Source organism: Prenolepis imparis, unplaced genomic scaffold (assembly GCF_030444845.1).
Source record: "Prenolepis imparis isolate NDT839.2.m4 unplaced genomic scaffold, iyPreImpa1.0 SCAF_5, whole genome shotgun sequence".
NCBI classification, from domain to species: Eukaryota; Metazoa; Arthropoda; class Insecta; order Hymenoptera; family Formicidae; genus Prenolepis; species Prenolepis imparis.
Genome location: NW_028141163.1, coordinates 3,721,320 through 3,744,550, shown reverse-complemented (window position 1 = coordinate 3,744,550; position 23,231 = coordinate 3,721,320). Strand labels below are relative to the sequence as shown.

The window sequence follows — 23,231 nt, the reverse complement described above, 5'->3', positions numbered from 1 at the left end:
CATAATTTACGATTACTCATTGGGATGATGTCTAAAGTTTTTTTATCTAAAATGAAAAAAATGCGATTAATATAACATCTGGAAGAAAATTGAAGCAAGTTGTTTACGTTGTTATATAATTCTTAAACGTCTTGTGTTAGTACTGACACTTATGTAATGATAAATTGTATGAAGAATCGCAAACTAACAATATAACATTACGAGGTATATCGGTAGAATTTAAATTAACCTATGAGCTTTGGCTCTTGAACTAGCATATGATTAATGCAATGTCATTATCGTTATTGTAAACATATATGACATTTAGTTTCCCCAGGATGATACCTGTATATGCGTCTTAAATCGGGTATCAGTATCGTTATTATCATATGCAGAGTGTGCACTTCATTTCTTCCTTTTTTATTCATTACTCATACTTGCAAATGCATAATTTGCAATAGACAATTTGCAGGGAATGATATCGTCCATTTTGAGAAAGGCGTTAATGATTAACGCGTATCTTCCTCATCGAGAAGCTTCATAGTTATAATTATTTGCGCGATAAGATTTTCAAAGATTTTTAAATTTATATTTCCGGAAAAATCGGAAGATTTGCAGGGGATGATATCGTCCATTTTGAGAGAAAGGCGTTAATGATTAACGCGTATCTTCCTCGTCGAGAAGCTTCATAGTGATAATTATTTGCGCGATAAGATTTTCAAAGATTTTTAAATTTATATTTCCGGAAAAATCGGAAGATTTGCAGGGGATGATATCGTCCATTTTGAGAGAAAGGCGTTAATGATTAACGCGTATCTTCCTCGTCGAGAAGCTTCATAGTTATAATTATTTGCGCGATAAGATTTTCAAAGATTTTTAAATTTATATTTCCGGAAAAATCGGAAGATTTGCAGGGGATGATATCGTCCATTTTGAGAGAAAGGCGTTAATGATTAACGCGTATCTTCCTCGTCGAGAAGCTTCATAGTGATAATTATTTGCGCGATAAGATTTTCAAAGATTTTTAAATTTATATTTCCGGAAAAATCGGAAGATTTGCAGGGGATGATATCGTCCATTTTGAGAGAAAGGCGTTAATGATTAACGCGTATCTTCCTCGTCGAGAAGCTTCATAGTGATAATTATTTGCGCGATAAGATTTTCAAAGATTTTTAAATTTATATTTCTGGAAAAATCGGAAGGTTTGCAGGGGATGATATCGTCCATTTTGAGAGAAAGGTGTTAATGATTAACGCGTATCTTCCTCGTCGAGAAGCTTCATAGTGATAATTATTTACGCGATAAAATTTTCAAAGATTTTTAAATTTATATTTCCGGAAAAATCGGAAGATTTGCAGGGGATGATATCGTCCATTTTGAGAGAAAGGCGTTAATGATTAACGCGTATCTTCCTCGTCGAGAAGCTTCATAGTGATAATTATTTACGCGATAAGATTTTCAAAGATTTTTAAATTTATATTTCCGGAAAAATCGGAAGATTTGCAGGGGATGATATCGTCCATTTTGAGAGAAAGGCGTTAATGATTAACGCGTATCTTCCTCGTCGAGAAGCTTCATAGTGATAATTATTTACGCGATAAGATTTTTAAATTTATATTTCCGGAAAAATCGGAAGATTTGCAGGGGATGATATCGTCCATTTTGAGAGAAAGGCGTTAATGATTAACGCGTATCTTCCTCGTCGAGAAGCTTCATAGTGATAATTATTTGCGCGATAAGATTTTCAAAGATTTTTAAATTTATATTTCCGGAAAAATCGGAAGTCTCGCGGCGATTAATCCGACAATTAGAAAGAAAGTCAAGATGTTGAAGAAAAAGGCGAGCCGCGTCGTTAGGAATGACCACATCGACATTGAACTGCGACGATTATAGTCGCGTATCCAGTCTTGCACCATGATGGTGCTTGGATCTATTATCTTGGGACCTCGAACGGCCTGTAATTAAATTAATATATTACTGGAAGAAAGAATTCTCTGTATATATAACTTTTTAATCTTGAACTTTTAATTGCCGTTTCGAGCCAAATGTTTACTTCAACATAAACATGAACTAGCCTTATAAGGTTATCAGTTTAGGTGAAATGCAGTGAGATGATGTAACTGTAAGAAGATAATTTTTCTCCTACATTATATAGGGGTATTTTCTATATCTCTATAAGCTCTCTCCTCTTACATCTTATCTTTACATCTCACTGTATTCCGGCTCACTATCACTTTTATCGCGGTGGAAGTTGGCGCGTTGTGTTACACTAACAAATTCGGCCAAGGTCATCGATTTCAGCGGCGCTCTGCATAATGGACAAGGTGGTGGCGCAGGTGCTATTCTAACATCGCAATAATGCGCCAGGCACTCAGCGCACAACAAGTGACCGCAGGAGGCTTTCACGCCGATCTTCGGCGCGTTTAAACAGATCGGACAGACTTCGCCGTTGTACGTCACTATGGATCTGTCGTCACTGTCGAGAAAACGAAAGTGCGCCGTTTACTTCCGGTCGCACATATATACATACATACATACATACATACATATATGTACACACACGCGCGTTTTTCACATTGTTGTTAATACACGTTGCTTTTATTTCAGGAGTTAAACAGCCAATAAACGTGTGTTGGAACGTAAACACCAATGTTCAAATATACATAGTACATACATGATAGTATGTACTACATACAACGATGTTATACGGAAATAAATTATTTCAGACATATTATAAAAGAAAGGATTTAAAAAATTATAAAAGAGTATATTTAAAAAAAAACGAATTTATAGATGAAAATGAAATTCTCTATTTTAAATTTAATAGAAAAGTATTATATTAATGTAGCGCGCGTCTCTCTCTTAAAAATTATTGTGTACCTCTTGAGCTCTTTCATTTCGGTACTCGAATTGGCACTCGAGTCATCCAACTCGGTTTGAATTCTACGATTTCTACGCAAACTCCTCCATCTTCCGGCAAACGAACCCTTCCCTCGGAACAGCAGGACGCAAATGCCGAAACCTACCGCGAGCGCCGTAATTCGAAGGGCGTATCCTTTCCATCCCGAGGTCGGACCTTCGCTCGGAGGCATAATGAAAGCGAGGGTCCTCGCTTTATATTGTCCCGTAAAGTTCATTTTCGCAATTTTCCTCCCAAATCAGTTCTAATTAATTCACTTTTGCAACACAATTTATACCGACACTTATTTTTCACGATACATCGCAATGTGTATATCAATTTATTCGAAAATTTCAGGATCGATCAGCTTTTGGTTAATAGATTGATGTATGAATTATGGCGACAGTGACAAAGCGATGTTCAACTGTCAATTACAATGGCTTGAAATTAAGCTCATCGTGAAGTTAATTATGAAAATTCAATTTACAAAATTGCATTTTTTTACATTACTTTCGAATTTGGGTTCATCAATCATTTCGAAGTTTTTGACTTTTGTGGATTTTTCTGTACACGATCCAACAATTTAAATTATTGTTAAGATCCTATCACTTCAGTAATGACTAATCTGAAATTAAGAAATGACTAAGGACCGCGGTCTCGCAAACTTAATTAAAGTTACTAGGGTTCAAGTTACTCTCGTTCTCTGCTTTTTTTCCAATTTTGTTTCTAAGAGGAAAATAAATGTCTTAGGTTGAAGGAATATCAACTGAGAACCATAAAATCTATTGTAGAAAAACATTTGACATAGTTCTCTTTCATCATGTTCGATTTTTTAAATATTCTTACACAAGTGCAATGGGAATCACATGGCAATAGCGTTCGCGCGCGCTCTCGTTCGTGGATGTAACCAATTGGACGAAATTGTTTTGGTCTTCGTGGTCAGCGCGACCCACGCACTTCCTTCTGAGAAAGGACGAGTCAAAGTCGCCCACGTGTGACGAACGCGACAACGAAAAACATTCGAGAGACACGGTGAATTGGATTAAACGGATCAAATGCGCCATATTGGCGGTGAAACTTTTGCGCTATGCATACTTTCGCATTTCCACTTGACGCGCAACAAAAGCTTATTCAGAAACACATTGAAAGGATAAATCTGCATCTCCATGTTCGTCTGCGTTTTTTTTTTTTTTTTTTTTTTTTTTTTTCCTCTATTCTCCGTCCGTTTGGTAGATCGAAAAAAAATAAATGTCTGCTAATGAATTAATATACTCTGATAAATAGAATAAAAAATATATATCGTAAAACGTAGGCTTTGTGAGGACTTTTCAATTGAAAGAAGAAATATCGAGTGACTATGGTGTTTTACACTTGCGCGAATTATATTCACTCTGTCTCTTTCACTCTTCAGACATTTTTAATATTTTATTCTTCAATTAAGAACATTACAATACCCTTGAGATATCTGGATCTGTTTCCAGCTACAGCAGCAGCATCATCTTCAACAGCAGATCCTCCGGCAGCAATACCAGGCTCAGGAACGACAATTGACTGAAATGCACGAGCAACAGCTGCATCAACTCAAGGTGAGTCCAATCTTAAAGACTTTACATATATATACCGATTTGTTACTTTATTATGTACATCTCGATAAATTTAGCTCTTTGATAGTGCTTAGATAGAGCTCTTTGATAGGTGCTTAGATAGAACTTATGGTTCATCATAGTGCCTATCTATGAACTAGAATTTATTTTAATTCATTTTATGTTAAAGAAGCTCTATATGTGTGAGATTTAATACTATTCTAAAAGAAGTCTTCCTCTTTCATCTTTAGCAAAAAGATCTAGTATGATCATGTTCATTTTAACCAATCGTTGACTGATGTATGTATTCTAATGCCGTTTCCCATCGCGATTCATCTAAAAAGTTGCGAATCCCATCGAGGTCTCTTACTGAACGACTAACACTTGCACCAACGGTCAGCAGCAGCATAGCAGCCGGGTATTATCCGTCCATAATAGAGAATCCTCTCTCTCTCTCTTACTTTTTATCCGATACTCGTCTCTCCCCGTCGCCGTTCGCGATGACAATTCTCTCGAAACGTCACCCTGTGCCGCGTTGTGTGTCTTTTCCTCTCTCTTTCTTCCTCTCCCTGTGCTCTGTCGAAAGTCCAGCGGAATATTCCTCTCATTGTCGGCGAAGCGCGTAACGTGCGTCACGAAGGCGATAGTAACAATAACGGTTGATCGTGAAAATAAACTAGCCGCATCGCCGCGTCGCGGAATCCCAAGATTCTCGATCGACCTCGCAATCTCCGGTTTGTATTTGTATATGTATGCGTGAAGCTGGCGTATCATTTCACGTAAACTCATCGATTATTAAGAATTCGGGAGCTTTAATTTCAATATAGTTTTATCGTTCTTCGATAGTTGAAATTAATAGGATAAGTTAATTAAATCAAATCAAATTGTCTTCGGACTCCAAATCCACGTATGCAACATCCCACTTTTATCCTGCGAAGGATTTTTTATATCATTTTTCATTTTAAAGTTTTAAGAAATTTATAATTCCACGCCAAGAGTTCCACGTTTAGAAAGAATCCTTCTTTTTAAAAGTTGATTTAAATAAAATTTTAAGCTACAACTTTGCAGCTGCAGAAACGCTTGCAACTATAATTTCAGTTTGCATTTTGTATGTAATAGCCGAAAGTCGATTATTTGGAATAATAATTTATCTCTACAAACGAAGATTTCAGTTTTTGCGCAGAAAATGCAAATCGGGGTATACGATTAATTAAAAAATTATTCGAAATATGTTAATTTCTCGAGAAAAAGTCTTATCGAATCACATAAAGTATTCAGACAATTAAGACAATTTTTTTTGTACTTTAGAGTTATTCGCGTATTAAATCCCTGGAGATGCGGATGCAAAAATGTGATTATACCTTGTTTCTTCAAATTGTTTCTTTTATAACTTGACATCCTTTATAGAACTATTTTGGTGTGTATAGAATGATGCGGTTCTAGTATATAAATCGATATAGCCTTTCCACTTCGCATAACGCGTACGTATCGTGACGCTCGTTTATCGTAATTATGCATGGATTCGTCGTATCCTATAATCTTCTAACATCGCGTATAAATATGTCATAGAAAATTGCTATTCACCGACGATACGAGGGATAATAAATTGAAATTGACGTGCGTGCAACATGTTTTAAAGTTTAAAGTAACGCGCACTTTGAATTAATATCGTATACATATACAGATAACTCTTATTGTGCATATAAATAAAATCTAATTCGATTACAATCGGAGAGTGGATCACAGCCGATCAAATAGAAGTTCATTCATGATTAATATGGATATTTTTCATAAATGCAAAAATTTATGTCGCTGATTCGTTCATTTTTTAATCTTTATTTTTACATCGTATTTTTATTCTATTTTCGCATCGTTATGTTACTTCAAAAAATATTTTGCAATAAAATACGACTCGTAAATCTTGTTTAGACTGATGAGCAAATTCAATCTCTTTTTCATCTCACAACGAAATTTTTTTACTCTTGAATTACTCTTTTTGAAAGTTTATTCTTTTACTCTTCAAAGTTCAAGGTGGCTTTATTATTACTGAGCGAACGAGAAAGAGAGAGGGTTTTGATTCATTCATTCGTTCGTTCGTTTTCCTTGCACCTTTGATCGACATCTCATAACGTCTATGCTATTTTCGGCCGTCGAGATACCGTAAACATACCCGTTGCACCTGTGGCGCGTGTGCCGACGTCACTTCCGCCTCGGCGTATTCCGGGCGCGGGAGGTGTTAACAGGTGCGCGCAGGTGTTTTCCGGTCTCGCAGGTGCATTTGTAGGCGCGATCGCGCAACAACTGTCTTGATTTGTTTTATTGGTCGATTGTGCTTTGTGTATATTGTATATTATTATCGTGTCAGCTCGCGCTTTCTTTCGGTTATTGATTATTAGCGCGTGATGTTATTACATTGACGATTGTAAGTATGCTTCGTTACATTGTACAATCGATACTAAAGAGATCGGACGAAAATGTTAAACGGTAAATATGATGACGACATTAATTATGTACGTGGGGGGAAAGAACGACGCTATTATGCTTTATTATACAGTTTGATCTAGATGCTCATTTATATAAAGTATCTTTTTTAATTATCAATTTACTGTGTAAAGACAAGTATCTACATACTAGATTAATAGATTTTGATAGAATTAAAATTCTATATTATAAAGTAAAAAAGATAAAGACTTTAGAGTTTTTTATTTATATCTATACACAGAGAGAATTTTCTCTTAGAATTTACTCTGAAAATCATGATAATCGTGGGACAATATAATATGGAAAGAATTTTACGAGAATTTCTCTGATTAATATTTATCACAATAAAAATAATAATATCTATTACAATAAAATAGAAAATATATTTGATTAATTTTATTATGCAGTTTTCAGAGTATATTCTAAGAGAAAATTCTCTCAGTGTATATTTATGAGTAAACAGAAATTTATTTTGAAATTTTTTAAAATTTTGTTTTATCGATAGAATAAATAACATTTATTGATATTGTATTATTTAACGGTTATTAATTCTCAACTTTGGTAACTTTCTTAACTTATTGAATATACATTAGATCACCGTTTTGCATTTTGAATTCTTTATTACATATTTATATAAATATATTTATATATTATAATATTAATAAATATATTTTATTTAAATATCGAGTATTATATATATATATATATATTTTTTTTTTATGCATATAATTTGAATCCGACTAATTAACTGATTTATAGATTCTTTTCTAGCTGTAACTAATACTCGATGATACGAAGACGCGAGGGCGAGAAAACAATAATTTCGCGCGTAGGAGAGAGAGAGTGCAACCTCGTTAAAGACGCGAACGTTCCACGTGCGCGGCGGATATTAATTGGCGAATAATGAGACGTCGCGCGAACAAGAACGATGCCAGACGTGCGTAGAATAGAGCTGATGTCGATGAACTCTGCTGAACGAGTCTCCTTTTCCGCGGCTAGTCGCGAGATTCGGAAGTCTCTCTGAGAAGTAAGTAGGAAGAGGAGATACGCGATCATCTAAGCGAACGCGTTGACTTAAGAGCCGGATATCTAAATGTATTAATAAATGTATTAATAAATGATTCGATGCTCTCGCGATCTCGAATCACGTCGTTATATCCTAATAGTCTAATATACACGTCAATCGTGGAGCGAGAGATTATATAGGACGCGCGAATTAGATTTATGTTGCTTCTTGTGCTTCCTTGATGTCCTTGCGAAATTTCGCGCAAACGAAATGATACACGTGCGATTCGTATCGCTATCTCTCTTCTTCCTCGTATACATACTTACTTTATCTGTCGAAGAGTTAAGACAGTTTTTTTTCCTCGCGCGTGTACATACATTTCATACATAATGACTATTGACACGTTTTCAGAATAATCTTATCTCTCCTTATTTTTACCAATGCGTTAAAGTCAATGAGGCTTCCCACGTGTTTTATTTTATTTTATTTTTTTTTCTACTTTTTTGCCAATAAAGATATTTCTCTTTATCGTGCGTTTTTGTATCATTTTATAAATCACATTTCTCTTAAAAATTGTCGAATTAAAAATACTCATTTAATATTCTTTTCATCTTGTTAAGTCAATACAGTTTTATGGTACAAGATACAAAATTTTACTCAACGCATCAGTAAAAAATATTGCTAGTGATGGTTAGTGGCTAGTGATTGCTACAGAGGATATATATATGTATAATAATTTATTCACTTCTCAACATACAGTCAAGAAGTGGAACTTGTGTGTGGTTTACAATAATAACTTATACATCACACATACTGCGCAACTCATTCATCCAATCGCTCCTATTTCTACCTTACTAACTACCTTATCTAATCTTAAATATAACCCTTAGAGTTTATAAATTACATTTTACATTTTACCTATTTACTTATTTACAGATTTACATAACTACAGCTTAACAGTTTATAATTTACAGTTTACCACTTAACTCCTACCACTTATTTCTTATCTATATCTGTCCCTAATCTCTAATCACAGCCTCCTTATTCTTCTCTATTATCTTTACCTTTTCTCTCCAAAGTTTCTACAGAGGATATATAGGTTTTTAATATATTGTATACCAAACTACGTATAGCTTAGAAAATATGATTCCCTCAATGCGAGAGGAGAGAGTGGGCCGGATAATATATAGAAAAATACTGTCGAATCCCATAGTCATTAATGCAGCAGCTGTGCGTTTCATAATCAAGCTAAAACTATCGATATAATAACGCGAGGGACACGGGTTTGCGTCGTTTGCAGACGATGATGATTTGACCTGCATAGGTTACGCGTGCCAGATTAAACCAATTAAGACGCAGTTTCAGGGGGCAAAAGAGGGTTGGATGAGGAGAGGGTGAAGGGAGAGATATTTAATAAATGCTACCCTTGCGAGCTTCTACGCAACACGAACATTATTGCGATTGCGAATTCCCGCGTAATTGGATTCTGGTTTTAATCGAACATAATTCTCGCCAGCTCTATCGACCAAAGCTCCAATTTCGATGGGATTTTATTCTTTCGCGATCCTGTAATGATGATTTATCACGAGAAAGACGAAAGCATATAATGTTAGAAGAAGCAGTAAAGAGTAATAAAATGTAATAAAAATGACTTTTCTCACAACGCAGATTTTGCTTCTCTGTCGTAGCTTTGGGAGCAGAAACAGCTAGAAGAGAGGCGAGAAAAGGAGAGGCTGGAGGCTCTCAGGAAGAAGGACAAACACGATCACAGCGCAAACGCGTCCACTGAAGTCAAGCAACGCCTTCAGGTGAGTTTTCTGCCTCTCCTTTAGTCACAATATATGTATAATAAATTTTTAGCATTCTCGGATTATATATTTTATGCAAGAATTCACCTTTATTTTTCGATTTCTTTGAGAAAGTGTGCTTATATTTATGACACTGTCGTTTCAGAAGCGATATTTTATTTATACATTATTTTAAAATTAGATACGCGCTAGTAAATAATTTTCAGCAATAAAAATAAAACAAGAGCAAATAAATTGATTAAACGCGTAGATCGCGGATTAAAGATTGATAAGATTTTATTTTTTTTTTATGTTAACGTAAAACGTGTTTTTTTTTTAAATTTTTTCAAAAGAGAGGTAGTTTGATTAGAGATCGAAGGAGTAAAGCAGTTTATCAGACGAGCCGAGTTTAAGTATTGATTTTCCAAGTTTTCACATCGGCATGCACTCTGTCGTGCGAAGTCTACACGATTCTCTATTTACAAAGTGCTTATACGATTATAGAGCTTCCTGGTGAACAAGAAGCAGAGAGAGGCAGTCGCGGCCGCCGCGGCGAACGGAACTGTACCTGGTTCACCCGGATACAGGAGCTGGTAAGTTGTCGTACCTAGTTAATATATGCACGGAATGAAATAAAATGAAGTTATTAAACTTTGAGGTGTTTTGAAAAATGGTTCTGGTACACTCGAGTCCGGAAAGATTTTCTTTCTTGATGAAGTTTTTTTCTTATAAATAAAGCTTTATGACAGACGTACAATCAACAGTTTTATTCTACATGTAATATTAAGTGGATTCTATTTTGAAAAACTCTAATCTGAGGCCTGATTGCTGATAGTTGACGTTGAAAATTGATCGATTCTTACAATAGAATAAAAACCATCTTTGGTCAAATATTTTTTTAAATTTAAAGAAAATATATAGGTGTTACTAGGAACGAATATTTGAAAAAAAATATATTACAGCGTATTATGTATTATATTTAGAGACACAAAATTTTCAAACTTTACATTTTAATTTATTATAAACATGTATTAAAAATATTTTTTTACCATGTAAATACACATTTCTCTATAATTATAGTAATCGTGAATGTTTATATCCTCTGTCTCTTTATTTTTAAAAATAGAGACAGGTCGCGCCGGGGTATTATATTCCATTTTTAGGATAACTTAAGCTAAAAGGAGTTTGCTTGTCGATGTCCCGATCGGTTTTGGACGGCACCGAATCAAAATTTGCACGTAGTTTCGATTTTAATGGGTCGCGTCGCGATCTCGTCGTCGTTAGTCTTCGCCGCCGCCGCCGACGAAGTAACGGTAATAGCACAACCTGGCCCAGTTTTCCATTTAGCAACGGCCAATGTGCTCTCGATGTTATTTCCTTGTCCCCGCCGATAATAATCCCTGTCTCACAGATGTACGCAATACTCGAAATATCGTATCTTAAGCTCGGGAAGTTGTAAGAAAAATTATCACCAACTTATGAAAACATAATTCGTACACAAACGAAATAATATCGCGAATCGATTAATATAATATAAAATTGTTTCCAATAATTCCTTACAAGAAGAAATATGTATAAATTTATATATTCGATATTAAAATAAAAAAAAAAATAATTCGCGCTTTTTATTTTAGTTTAAGCTTTACATTTACAATTTTTGAATAAAATTTTCTTAAGCAAAGTTTCTTAGCGTGATTTTAAATCTTAATCTTACTTTTTAAATCGTGAATTATAATTATTAAAAATTGCAAACATACTTTTTGAGCGTATTTTACCTTCTATTATTTTTTATCCGGAATAGCAATAATTTATTCGAATATTAATTAATTTTAAACAACGTGTCTCGAACTTTTCCCTTTGTGTTTAGGTTGCAGTCACAATCGGATTCATCCAGCACCACAAATGCGGCGCATCCTTACCGAATGCCGCAGATGCTGCAGGAGAAGTTCGGCGACGATTTCCCGCTCAGAAAGACAGGTAATTGTCCCGGGATTTGTGCCTTGGTGACTTATGCATACCTCTCGTACAGGTAGTCTATGTGTGCCGATAGAATGTGTCTACTAAAGCATGGTGTTTCGCTGTCCGAGAACCGAGTTGAAATCCCAGAGCAGCTTTATACGCGTCGATATATACGATATGTTTGCTTTTTTCTGATTACGACTTTGTATATATACGCCAATATATATAGAGAAGGACAATTGCGTGCGATTTTCTTCTTCAAGACAAGATTCGCTCGATCGGATTATCCGATGGATAAAAACATCGACACCATACGGCAAGTCGACACGTCGGCGTGTTTTATATCTCCGAATTAATTAATATTTGCGAATCTCCCTCCCTCAATTAGATTTTTCGCAAATATCCGTGCTTATTCTTTATATACGTGACACTTTTAATTTATGTGTCTGCTCGGCTTTAAAAAAAGAAGAAAAAAGAGTTAGGCTCGTCTGCCCGCTGGCTCTCGCTGATGCGTGCGCATACCTATACAAAGCAGGCGTCGATGTGTATAACGCGTACGTTCGCAAACTTGTATACTCGTATAAAAAGCACCTGCAGCTTCCACAGAGTGAAGAAGCACGCACGGGTAGTCTTGTTCCCTCAGCGATTCCTTTTTATTGTTTAAAAATAGCATCGTTATTTCTCGCGACGCGATCTATTGCTAGATACCCCACGAGCTCGTATACAATCGGAAAAGTAAGGAGACCTGGAAAGAAGTATAGAATATATACATTGAGGAAGGATTATATTTAGAGCACTGGAAGGTAATCTATTCTTTTTATGTTTAGCTTTTTCTTGTAATAAATTATGTTTAATTATATATTTGTTTTTTTATCGGTGATTTTTCGTTCACGTGTTTTCATATTACATATTTAATCGCGAAAAATTATTTTTGTATGCACGATATTTGCAATGATGATAGTAAATATAAAAATAAAATTATTCGCTTTTTTGTATGCACATTTTATCGCTAAAATTTACGTGTAGAATTATAGTGTTACGATTACAGAATTTTTCATATTATTTAAATTTTAATTAAGGTTTTAGTTGGCGCGAGACAGTCTTAGAAATTGAATCTAAGGAATTCTCTTCTCATTCGCGTGTAATAGTTCTAAGATTATCTCTTCTTTTATTTTATCTTTCAACATGGGTTACACAGCTCACCGTGAAAAAAGATTTCCATCTTTATTATCTCGCGAGAGAGCTTTTTCTTCGCGCAATTAAAGTAGAAGTCAAAGTATCAGAAGTACAAGACAGGAATACATACATACATGTATCGCGCAAAATTTCATTCGCGTGTATGATGGCAGAAATATTTACTAATTCAATATCTCAAGCTGGCTTGACTGATAACGTCTCTTAACTTGCTTAAATACACACTGAATTAATACATCGTACTTCTGCAAAACGTTACAACCTTCAACACTCAACTTACTTTGTTCGTCACTTCAAATAAAAATATCATTTTTTGACATTTTAACCGCTTGACATTTAGCCCGCTTTGACTTCCACTTTTTTTATGACAAATCCGGCGCGCAGGCGAGTGTCACGAGGAGGCCTCTTCGGAAATTTCCGCGATTCCTTCTTTTTCGTACGCGAACGAAACGATAATACGAGCGAGCGAATGCGAACGATTTCGCGTTCACTCTTTAGTCCCGAGTCTCTCCCTCTTGTCCAACCACCCCCCAACCATCCCCCAGCCCACCCCTCTTTGATATGACAATGACCGACTAACAACCGGCTGAAAAATTGGCCAGCCTCGGAGCCGAACCTGCTGAAGGTGCGACTAAAACAGCGCGTGGAGAGGAACATGGCAGCGTCGAGAAACTCACCTCTGATGGCACGTCGGAAGGATCGCCTGCTGTCGCACCTCAAGCGGAAGTCGTTACTAGCAAGTACGTTCCTCTCTCTCTCTCTCTCATTCTGTCTCTCTTAGTCTCTCACATATATACATCTATTATATACGCGCGCGCTCGTGTGCACATTCGAGCTTCTTTCTCGAGAGGACTTTGCGAATATCCTCTATAGAGAATGAGAGTTCTCTCTATTTTTCCTCTGCGTGAGCATTCGCCGAACATTATCTATCTATCTATCTATCTATCTCTCTCTCTCTCTCTCTTTCATTGCACCCCGAGTGTACGATTAATTGACTGTTGAGTTTTTGACGTTTGCTTATTTATTCTCCTGTAACAGCATGAATTAGACTTCTCTCCGATTAACATATGTAAATTAGTGCTAAAACTGTCAGCTGTCTCTCTACGTTGAATATTTGAGTGAGTCGTCGCGCGCTGACGAGGCTCCCCGAATAACACGACGGATCGAAAAGGTGTGTCTGAAGGATGCCCCTTCGGAAACACATTTTTGAACGCGCTGTTGTATTTGTTTGGGTCGGTTCCTCGTCACGCGTCGTCACGGTCGAGATTTACATACATACGTGTTACATTACACGGGTGCGCGAGGAGTCGGGTTATTTTTGGAAGATCTCGTCAAAAGTCATCACCACGTCTTGTCTCCTCCTTTGTCGTAGTAAGCGAGATTAGATCTCGAGCGCGCGATCATCATCCGCGATTATTATTATCTCATACATATTTCGTTCTAGTTGCGCAACCACGAGGCGACATACTTATCGTTCCCTCGCTAAGGTCTTCCGACCTTATATATTAACTGTATCGCTTTTACAGATTCCGGCAGCAATCCCGAATCCGGGCCTAACTCACCACCGACTGTGAACAATTCTCAAGCCAGTCCCACCGCTGGAAGCAACACGGCGATACAGGAAGTAAGCTCGATACAGCATTTGTTATGTCGTGTATTATATAGTTGCGAGAATACTTATGAGAAAATATTTCAACGATTTGTCGCAGGAAGGTGAAAATCCGCCATACGGAGGACGTCTTACTAGCAGTAGTCAACAAGGTAGTCTTTCGGATCTTTCGCTCTTCAGTTCACCGTCCATGCCTAACATCTCGTTGGGTAGACCCCATGTGCCGTCGAGCTCATCGGTACGTCTAAATCTTCTGGCGATCCTTGTAATTACAATTTACATTCTATATAATGCGACAATTTAATTTTATATTTTTCACTAATACAAATATATTTTTAAATATGATTTTTTGCTAAAAAAAATCTTTTTGTAATCATAATAGGTGTAACGTCAAAATTCAATTTGTCTCAGCGCAAAGGAATCATTTGTTACATTCATTTCGGAAAATCGGTACTTGGCGAGTTTTCTGACAGCTGTCATTTTCTTCTAGCAGAGCGGGACGAAACTGGCGCCGGTTTCGGAAGCGGAAGTGCGCGCCGCGTTCACGGCACGCCTCGGGATGCCGTTGACCGGTCAGATGCTTCACGGCACTCTACCGTTCTATCCGTCCCTGACGGTCATCGAGGGCGAGCCGACGTACATCCATAAGCAGATCCAGCAGAGCTTGCAGGAGCAAGCGGCGCCGCCGCCGTCCGCGGCAGCGGTAGGCGCTGGTAGCAGGCAACATGCGGCGGCGGCGGCGGTGTATCACACCGCGGCGCCGATCACGGATACACAAGTAGCGCACGCGAGACTGCATAAGGCTGGTCACCGGCCTTTAGGTAGTATGTTCCCTCTTTGTCTACGTAGAAGCTCTTGTGCGTGTGCCGTGTTCCAATTGGACAATGGTCTCTCTTGAGTAAAGCGATTCTGGAAAAAAACGACTTGGCTAGACTTGGCCAAGTCCTCCGAAGTCTCTCGAGGAGCCATTCCCGCGCGAAACATAGCACGCGTTGCTCTATAACCAATATCGTCAGCGATTCCGAGGCTTTACGACTTCTTCTTTCTGTCGCGTAGGTAGAACCCAATCCGCGCCGCTGCCCCTGGGTCATCCGATGCTGCAGGGTGGCATAATATCACCAACCGCTACTCATTACGAGGAGTATTTCGCGGAAAAGCAGTTGCACGATCAACAGCACGCGCACAACCTTCTGAAGCAGCAGATCCGTCAGACGGTGCTGACGCGAGTGGGCTCGCGCGGTCAGGCCAATCAACTGGACGAGGCGCCGGAGACCGAAGAGTCCGAGGTGATAGATCTCACGGGCAAGAAGGATCATCCAGAAGAGAGCGAGATCTCGAAGCAACAGAGGGATCGCGAACAGTTTCTGCAACAGCAGAGGGATCTCATGATGAGACACACGCTGCAGACGAACGAGTCAACCGTCTACGCCGGAAGTAGGACCTCTCAGTCGGCCAGGCCGCTCTCGAGAGCGCTTTCGAGTCCTCTAGTACACTTAGGTAAACCTTTTTAATCTTTTTTGACTTTTTTTGTAGATGCATTAAAAGAGTCTTGTTTGATAATCTTTGAGTATGCTTTTTTACGAATTTAATTTAATTTTCAGGTAATTTGACTGTATTTTAACTTATAAAGTTTGTTGAATATGTCTCCGAAGGTCCTCAGGGTAGTGGCGGCGATATGTTTGCGCGAGGTTCTCCGCACCGACCCACTACTGGATTAGCGTATGATGCACTGATGCTGAAACACGCGTGTGACTGCGGCGACACGGTCAGAAGTCATCCTGAACATGGTGGCCGATTGCAGAGCGTGTGGGCCAGACTCTCGGAGACAGGTCTATTGCAGCGTTGCGACCGAGTGCGCTCGCGTAAAGCTTCGCTCGAAGAGATTCAAACATGTCACAGCGAGCCGCATACGCTCTTATTTGGTGAGTGCTTGCTTCTTACGTCTTTTTTCATCTTCGCAAATAACTTTAAAGAAGATAACATTCATCATAATTTTAAGTTATTAGTCTGAGAAATTATAAAAATTTAAAATTTTGTATTAGAAATTTGATATACATTTTTTTAAATTTTAAACTAACCGCGCTATAATTAAATAATGATATGTGTTCTTGATTGAAATGAATGGATAATTTCTGGTTTTGTGTGATTGTGTAAATGTAAATAAACGTGTTAATACTAGCGTTTAATGTTATCACAAATTAAATCGTAAAGTGTTACTGAAGAGACGGAGGAGAATAAAACAATATTATGCTTTAAAAAGATACAAAGATCCTGAACTCTAAACTAAAGAGTAAATTCATGCGTTTGATTTTGTTTGATGTGTGCAGGAACAAATCCAATGAATCGACAAAAACTGGAAATTGCCAAACTTGCGCAATTGCCTATCAAGAGCTTCGTCCGACTTCCTTGCGGCGGAATAGGCGTTGATTCTGACACAACGTGGAACGAAATCAATACCGCACCCGCCGCTCGAATGGCGGTAGGATGCGTCGTCGAACTTGCGTTAAAGACGGCGGTGGGCGATATTAAGAACGGTTTCGCCGTAGTGAGACCACCCGGGCACCATGCAGAGACTAACCAGGCCATGGGTTTCTGCTTCTTCAATTCAGTAGCGATTGCGGCGAGGCAGCTTGTGCAGAAAGTCGACGTTAGAAAAATTCTAATCTTAGATTGGGTGAGAATCATCATCATTATGTAACACGCATGGTCTTGTGTTAAATGTGCAGTTTATGATTGTAAATTTATGTCTCTACACAGATACTATTTTTTTAGAGCATGTATTCAACGCATAAATAGTAATAAATAGTATAATAAATAATTAATAAATATAGTATATAATAAATAATATAATAAACGTAGTATAATAAATAATATAATAAACGTAGTATAATAAATAATATAATAAACGTAGTATAATAAATAATATAATAAATCAAGTAGATATGCGTGCGCTATGATAAAATATCATAGATGTTATGACATTACATCACGTGGTTTCTTCGAGCAGGACGTTCATCATGGAAACGGCACCCAGCAAATGTTTTACGACGACCCGCAAGTGCTGTATATGTCGATACACAGACACGACGACGGTAACTTCTTCCCTGGAACCGGTGGACCGACCGAGTGCGGCGCTGGCGAGGGTCTTGGCTGTAACGTGAACGTGGCGTGGTCCGGGGGCCTGAATCCGCCGATGGGCGACGCGGAGTATCTCGCGGCGTTCCGCACGATCGTCATGCCGATCGCCAAGGAGTTTGATCCGGACATCGTGATCGTCTCGGCCGGCTTCGACGCGGCCGTGGGCCATCCACCGCCCTTGGGCGGCTACAAGGTCAGCCCGGCATGCTTCGGCAGGATGACGCAGCAGTTACTTAATCTAGCTGACGGCAAAGTCGTCCTCGCCCTGGAAGGTGGCTACGATCTGGCGGCGATCTGCGATTCGGCGCAGGAGTGCGTCCGGGCGCTGCTCGGCGACGAGCCCAGTCCGCTTCGAGACGAAGAGCTCGCGAGGATTCCCTGCCAAAACGCCATCGACACGTTGCAGAAGACCATCGCCATTCAGGTAGATTAATTTTTTATTTTTATATATATATATACATATACATATATTTATAACAGAATGAATATTCAGATATGGAAAAATTTAATTTTTTCTATCTTAAAATTATTTTTATTTCATTTAATTATTTCAATGAATATAGGTATTTTGATTGTATTATTAATTAATTATTAATTAATTAATTAAATTAAATAATAATTTAATTATTTCATTGAATGTAGGTATTTAGTTTTTGTAATATTTACATTTGTAATGTAAATTATATTCTTAGATGTCACATTGGCCTTGCGTAAAACTCGCTGCTCATACAGTCGCGATGAGCGCGATAGAAGCGAGCCAAAAAGAACACGATGAGACGGAAACAGTGTCTGCAATGGCCTCTCTATCTATGCAGCAGCCTACGAACCTCACGTTAGTATCCATTAAATTCCCTTTTTATTTATATTGTTTATTTCTATGATTAAATATATATAACTAAATTTATATACATTATATATATGTTTGTGTACGTGTATGTATGCGATTTTATTATATAAAAATATTTATTCGACACAGAACCACGCCAGAACATTCCCGAGAGGTTTCCGAGGAGCCAATGGAGCAGGACGAGGCCAAATGAGACGCGCGAAGATCATTCTGCTAGATGTAGAAAGCATAATTAATTGTACGAAACTGTGCAAATGCTCTTTGGGATGACTAGAAGTGCATTTCTCAGTATAAATCAAGGGACTATCGTCGCGCACGGCTACTGTGACAGGCGCACGGTCAGCCGGAAATGTTCCACTTGCAGGGAACTTGATCGACGACACGAAGTGCAAATTCATGCACACAGTCCCAAGTTTACAATTTTTAGTTTATTAGAAAAAAAGGCGCAGTAGTTTGATTACATAAGTAATAAGGAAGAAGTGATCTGTAATATTTCGGGAGATCAATGAAACAATTCGCGATGATGCATCGCAAGCTTGCGAATTGGATCTCCTACTTTTTTTTTGTTTTTGTGCTAACGTGAAAACAAAAAGTTGTTTACGAGTTTTGCAAATGTTTCTATTGTTCTTCGCGCGTTTGAGGCGCGAGATTGTTGTACAATTAACGAAAACGGATGGCGAATTGAATTTGTCGTTCCGTAGAGACTTTTTTTTTTGTATTGTGGAGCAAGGTTTGTAACCTTTTTTAACGAATCGCTATTAATATCGATTGAAGTGAACTTGAGCGCGCTAAAAAAAATAGCTTTCGCCCACCAATTGGATATCATTTGGCAAATTTTCGATCCCAGTGTCTTATCGACGAACAACGAATGATTTTAAGACTCTGATATCGAGTAAAAATCCGGAACGCGGACATTTTGCAATGTTAACAAAAATTATCCTTGTCTAGGCAGTTGAAATGAAAAAGAAGATTTTAGATCAAGCACATCGTCGTTCGGTAACTCGGTGGGAGAAAATAAATTGTAAACACACATTTTCTTCGAAAACTAACGTTAAACAGACATCCACCAAAATACTTTGTTGAATCGTTATCGATGTATAAGTAATGAGGCGTCGAACTTTCTCACAGCTGTATAAAACAAGTCTGATGCATCGTTGTTGCCTTGGATAATTCGCAGGAAGAATTAATCATTCGTGTCATAATTCATGTACATATATTTTTAAATGCTAATTGCGACCTTGGGCGTCTGCTTAGAACAGAACTTTAACGAGTCGTATTTTAAACGAAACATTCAGGGAGACAAGTACAGGGAATTTGAGAAAGAAACTGTGTTAAACAACCAACATATGCGTAAACTTTCGAATTGTAGAGATTCCTTTTGTATATCGCGCCTATCGCATACACGAAAGACAACACGGGGACACATATAGATGATAACAACAAGAAATGTTATGATTTTTCGATACGAACAATCACATCCTTTCGTGACTTTCGGGAACGTCGACAACACGAACGTCTTTATTTGCAAATTCAACTTTTTAAAACTAGAAATAGTATTACAAATCGCGTCAAACAGAAAAGCTAGCGAGAGCTTTACTATAAGAGAACAATTTATATTATAATCACCGCGAGAGATTGCTGTTTCTCGTGAATAAGAAAACTAAATACAATGCAATTTCGATAATATGAAAAATGTTACTCAGTTAAACAAATATATATATATATATATCGAATATTTTATATACGCGAACTCTCCTTTCTCTCTTCGATTCGAAGAGGCCTCCCGCTTTGAAAATATTCCCTTGTAAAAGAAAATTTAAGAAGAGTTCAAAAAACAAAAGAAAAACTAGCATATTGTTGAATATAAAATTCCACGTCGAGGGAGTTTTTTTAAATAAACCAAAATGCGCGAATCTTTCCCTGGAAAGAGAATATCAGACTATCGATGCGTGCGATAGAGAGAAATGTTCTCCGAATTTTCCAAAATTTTTGCGTGTACGTCGGGCCTCGCTTAAGAAGAGTACCTAACAACGTACAATACAATAATTGGACAAATGTGTATTTATAAAAGACAGTAGCGTTAGATGTGTATTTTCGTCGCGATCTATACATTCGTCGGAGACGTATCGTCCTGATCACTGGCGCTTCATTGTTTCTCATCGTCCGCGATTCGCTTTCCCTCTTCTTCGAGCAATTCTCGGAGTACGAGTTTGCAGAAAAAAGCTGCCTGCCAGTTGAGCGAACACTTTTTTTTTCAAAACGAGCCACGACAATTCGTGATACGCGATAGAAAAAAAAAACGAAAAAGAAAAAATACAGTTGATGTCTATATCCTAAGGCGATATTATGTCGTATGCGCGAATATATGCAAATGTATATGTATACGACGGCACGTGCGAACACTGAAACATGAGAAACATCACTAAAATCACTCGCCGTATCATCTGCCAAGATGATATATAGTTGACACGAACAATAATCTTTAAATTTGTTTAAATCTACCGAGAAAAATAACAAGATCACTCAAGATATCAGAAATCACAAGTTTCATCCAAATTATCTATCTCACAATTAATTATATTTATCGATGTGATAAAATTTCTCACTCAAATTTGTGTTTCGTAATTCAAATAATTTAACTCGATGAAGCTTTGATTCGCAAGCAATTATTTGGACGCATTGGATTGATAAAAATTGATAAAACAGTAAATGTGGAATTGATTCAAGATACTATAAAGGTATTTAAAATAAATCGAGAGAGGGGTTTTAACATTTCGTTTGTTCTCTTTGAAATTCCCAATGCGATTACATGCTCGAAATTTATAAGTATTTATTGTATAAAATTTTATTGTCTATCTTTGCTATTACGCGAATCACTGCCAAAGATAATTATATGGTACAATACATGTTTCTCCACGAGAGCACGTGCAGTTGCATTAAATACAGTGTTAAAATATATGTTGTTAATGTTATCAAGTGCGAGAGGGCGAGGCGCAGAACGAGAGAGGGTGTCGTTCTGACAAGATTTCAACAACTTGGTTTCTTGCTGCAAACAAAGGCTGGTGTGATTTTTGTGATATTTTGTAAAAAAAAAAGGGAAGCTCTAAGCTATATACGGTTAAATTAAGAGTATATACGTATCGCGGAGATGCCTATATGTGTGTATGTGTGTGAATGTGTATATGTAGGAAAAGGTAAAATATAATTCACAGATACAAGCATTTATTTTTGTGTCATGCATTTTACGAAGAAAACAGAGAAAACAAAGATGAGAATATAAGAGAACAAATCTATTGATAAACGAATTACACGAAGATGCATATATTATATATATCGTCTGTCATGTAAGAAATAAAAAGATATAGATATATATACATATATATCTTATATAATTCTATATAATGTATTAAAGTATACCAATATCTATATATATATCTATATATCTATATATCTATATATATATATATATATATATATATATATATATATATATATATATATATATATATATGTACATTGTATATCCATTGTAATCGCAAGAATCTCAAGTGTCTGTTACATGTTTGTCCCGATAAAAAAAATTCACCGAGAAAACGTTGCGTGTATAAAAATCGCGACTCGATGTATATTAAGTATAAATATATATACGAGTCCAGCCTATGTGTGTATACAGTAAATTAATTAACAAGAGCGAGAGAGAGAGTGAGAGAGAGAGAGAAGGAAGAATGTAAGAACGATTCGCAACACACCAGTCTATCGTTGAGATAAGACAGTAAATGACTCTATTGTAATATTATGAAAGGTAATTTTAAGCAGAGAGAGAAAGAGAGATGGTGCATATTTCTCTTGTTTATTATTTAAGAATGATATGTGGCCATTCGTGATTGTCAGTCGAGTCCTTTTGGAAGTTTACGGAAAGATATATCGCGGGCCTACAAAAAAATCCCCTGGTTAACGTTCTTCGTAGCGATATTCCTGTCTCCCCTCTTTGTCCCCGATTTGTTCATCTTGTCACCCTTTATTGTTCGATCGTACCCAAGCGATTGAAATATTTAAAAGATTCGTACTCTTATTCTGCATTAAATGTGATTCAGTAAATCTGAATTTTCCTTTATACAAAGATTACAGTACATTTGAGTTTGAGACGCAGTTATCCTTTTTTTTGTTTAGGACTAAATGTAGGATATGAATACATTAGACAAGATCTTACAAACGTTTCGTTTAGGTTTAGAGTTCGTATCTAACATTAAGTATGACGGGTGTCTGCTAATGTCAATACATATATAACATTTTCTCATTTTAAAAGAAAATTTAAATCGTCGCATTTAGCCTTAAATATGTAATACGGAGTACGAATGCGGATCTTAATCCTTTTAAACTATTGTATTGCTTGGATAGAATCGGCACGTGATTGACGATGTGTTTTGTGCGAGTTTTGTTTGGAGTGAGAGAGAGAGAGAGAGAGAGAAAAAACTTATGACATTCCGGTATCACCACCCATAGCAAGTTGATACAAATTAGATGTAAATGAACTATAAGTTCTTATTCGAACGCGCCGAGTATAAATGTGAATTTTAACAGAGCTCTACTGTTACGTTATTACACACATGCACGAATATATTGTCTATATTGCATAAGCTTAATGTAATAGTCATAAATTTTTTATGTATAAAATAAATGTACCTCGTAAACTAATTTTAAATAAAAAGTATAGTCATTGTGTTAACGTTAGTCTTTCCAATATATGCA

At 37.0% G+C, this 23,231-nt stretch overlaps 2 protein-coding genes across 20 annotated transcripts in view; one reads left to right on the top strand and one right to left on the bottom strand.

Moving 5' to 3' along the window:
* Hdac4 (histone deacetylase 4) overlaps positions 1-23,208 on the top strand; it is a 108,681-nt gene extending 85,473 nt beyond the window's left edge. For 11 of the 19 annotated variants that reach the window (XM_083037613.1, XM_083037612.1, XM_083037608.1 and 8 more), the window contains 14 exons: positions 4,360-4,464; positions 9,637-9,756; positions 10,240-10,328; positions 11,603-11,712; positions 13,491-13,628; positions 14,415-14,512; positions 14,598-14,762; positions 14,988-15,321; positions 15,554-15,994; positions 16,150-16,419; positions 16,825-17,171; positions 17,505-18,059; positions 18,328-18,467; positions 18,612-23,208. In XM_083037613.1, coding sequence (XP_082893739.1) covers positions 4,360-4,464; positions 9,637-9,756; positions 10,240-10,328; positions 11,603-11,712; positions 13,491-13,628; positions 14,415-14,512; positions 14,598-14,762; positions 14,988-15,321; positions 15,554-15,994; positions 16,150-16,419; positions 16,825-17,171; positions 17,505-18,059; positions 18,328-18,467; positions 18,612-18,675 — 2,976 coding nt within the window. In that variant the 3' untranslated portion in view covers positions 18,676-23,208. The remainder of the gene's footprint in view (positions 1-4,359; positions 4,465-9,636; positions 9,757-10,239; positions 10,329-11,602; positions 11,713-13,490; positions 13,629-14,414; positions 14,513-14,597; positions 14,763-14,987; positions 15,322-15,553; positions 15,995-16,149; positions 16,420-16,824; positions 17,172-17,504; positions 18,060-18,327; positions 18,468-18,611) is intronic. The other 8 variants (XM_083037614.1, XM_083037604.1, XM_083037615.1 and 5 more) reach the window with 6 other exon arrangements.
* LOC145936721 (uncharacterized) lies at positions 1,740-3,116 on the bottom strand. The gene is made up of 3 exons (XM_083039184.1): positions 2,860-3,116; positions 2,254-2,455; positions 1,740-1,934 (listed from the first exon to the last, which is right to left on the bottom strand). Exons 1-3 carry the CDS (start codon positions 3,114-3,116, stop codon positions 1,740-1,742), a joined length of 654 nt encoding a protein of 217 aa, XP_082895310.1.
* Positions 23,209-23,231: the final 23 nt, after the last annotated feature.

Excerpts from the sequence above, each read along its gene's own strand:
- LOC145936721 (XM_083039184.1), bottom strand. The coding sequence starts at position 3,116 with ATGAACTTTACGGGACAATATAAAGCGAGGACCCTCGCTTTCATTATG. Across the intron at positions 2,456-2,859 it reads GAAATGAAAGAGCTCAAGAG|TGACGACAGATCCATAGTGA; the intron begins GTACACAATAAT and ends TTTTCTCGACAG. Across the intron at positions 1,935-2,253 it reads CGATGACCTTGGCCGAATTT|GCCGTTCGAGGTCCCAAGAT; the intron begins GTTAGTGTAACA and ends ATTTAATTACAG.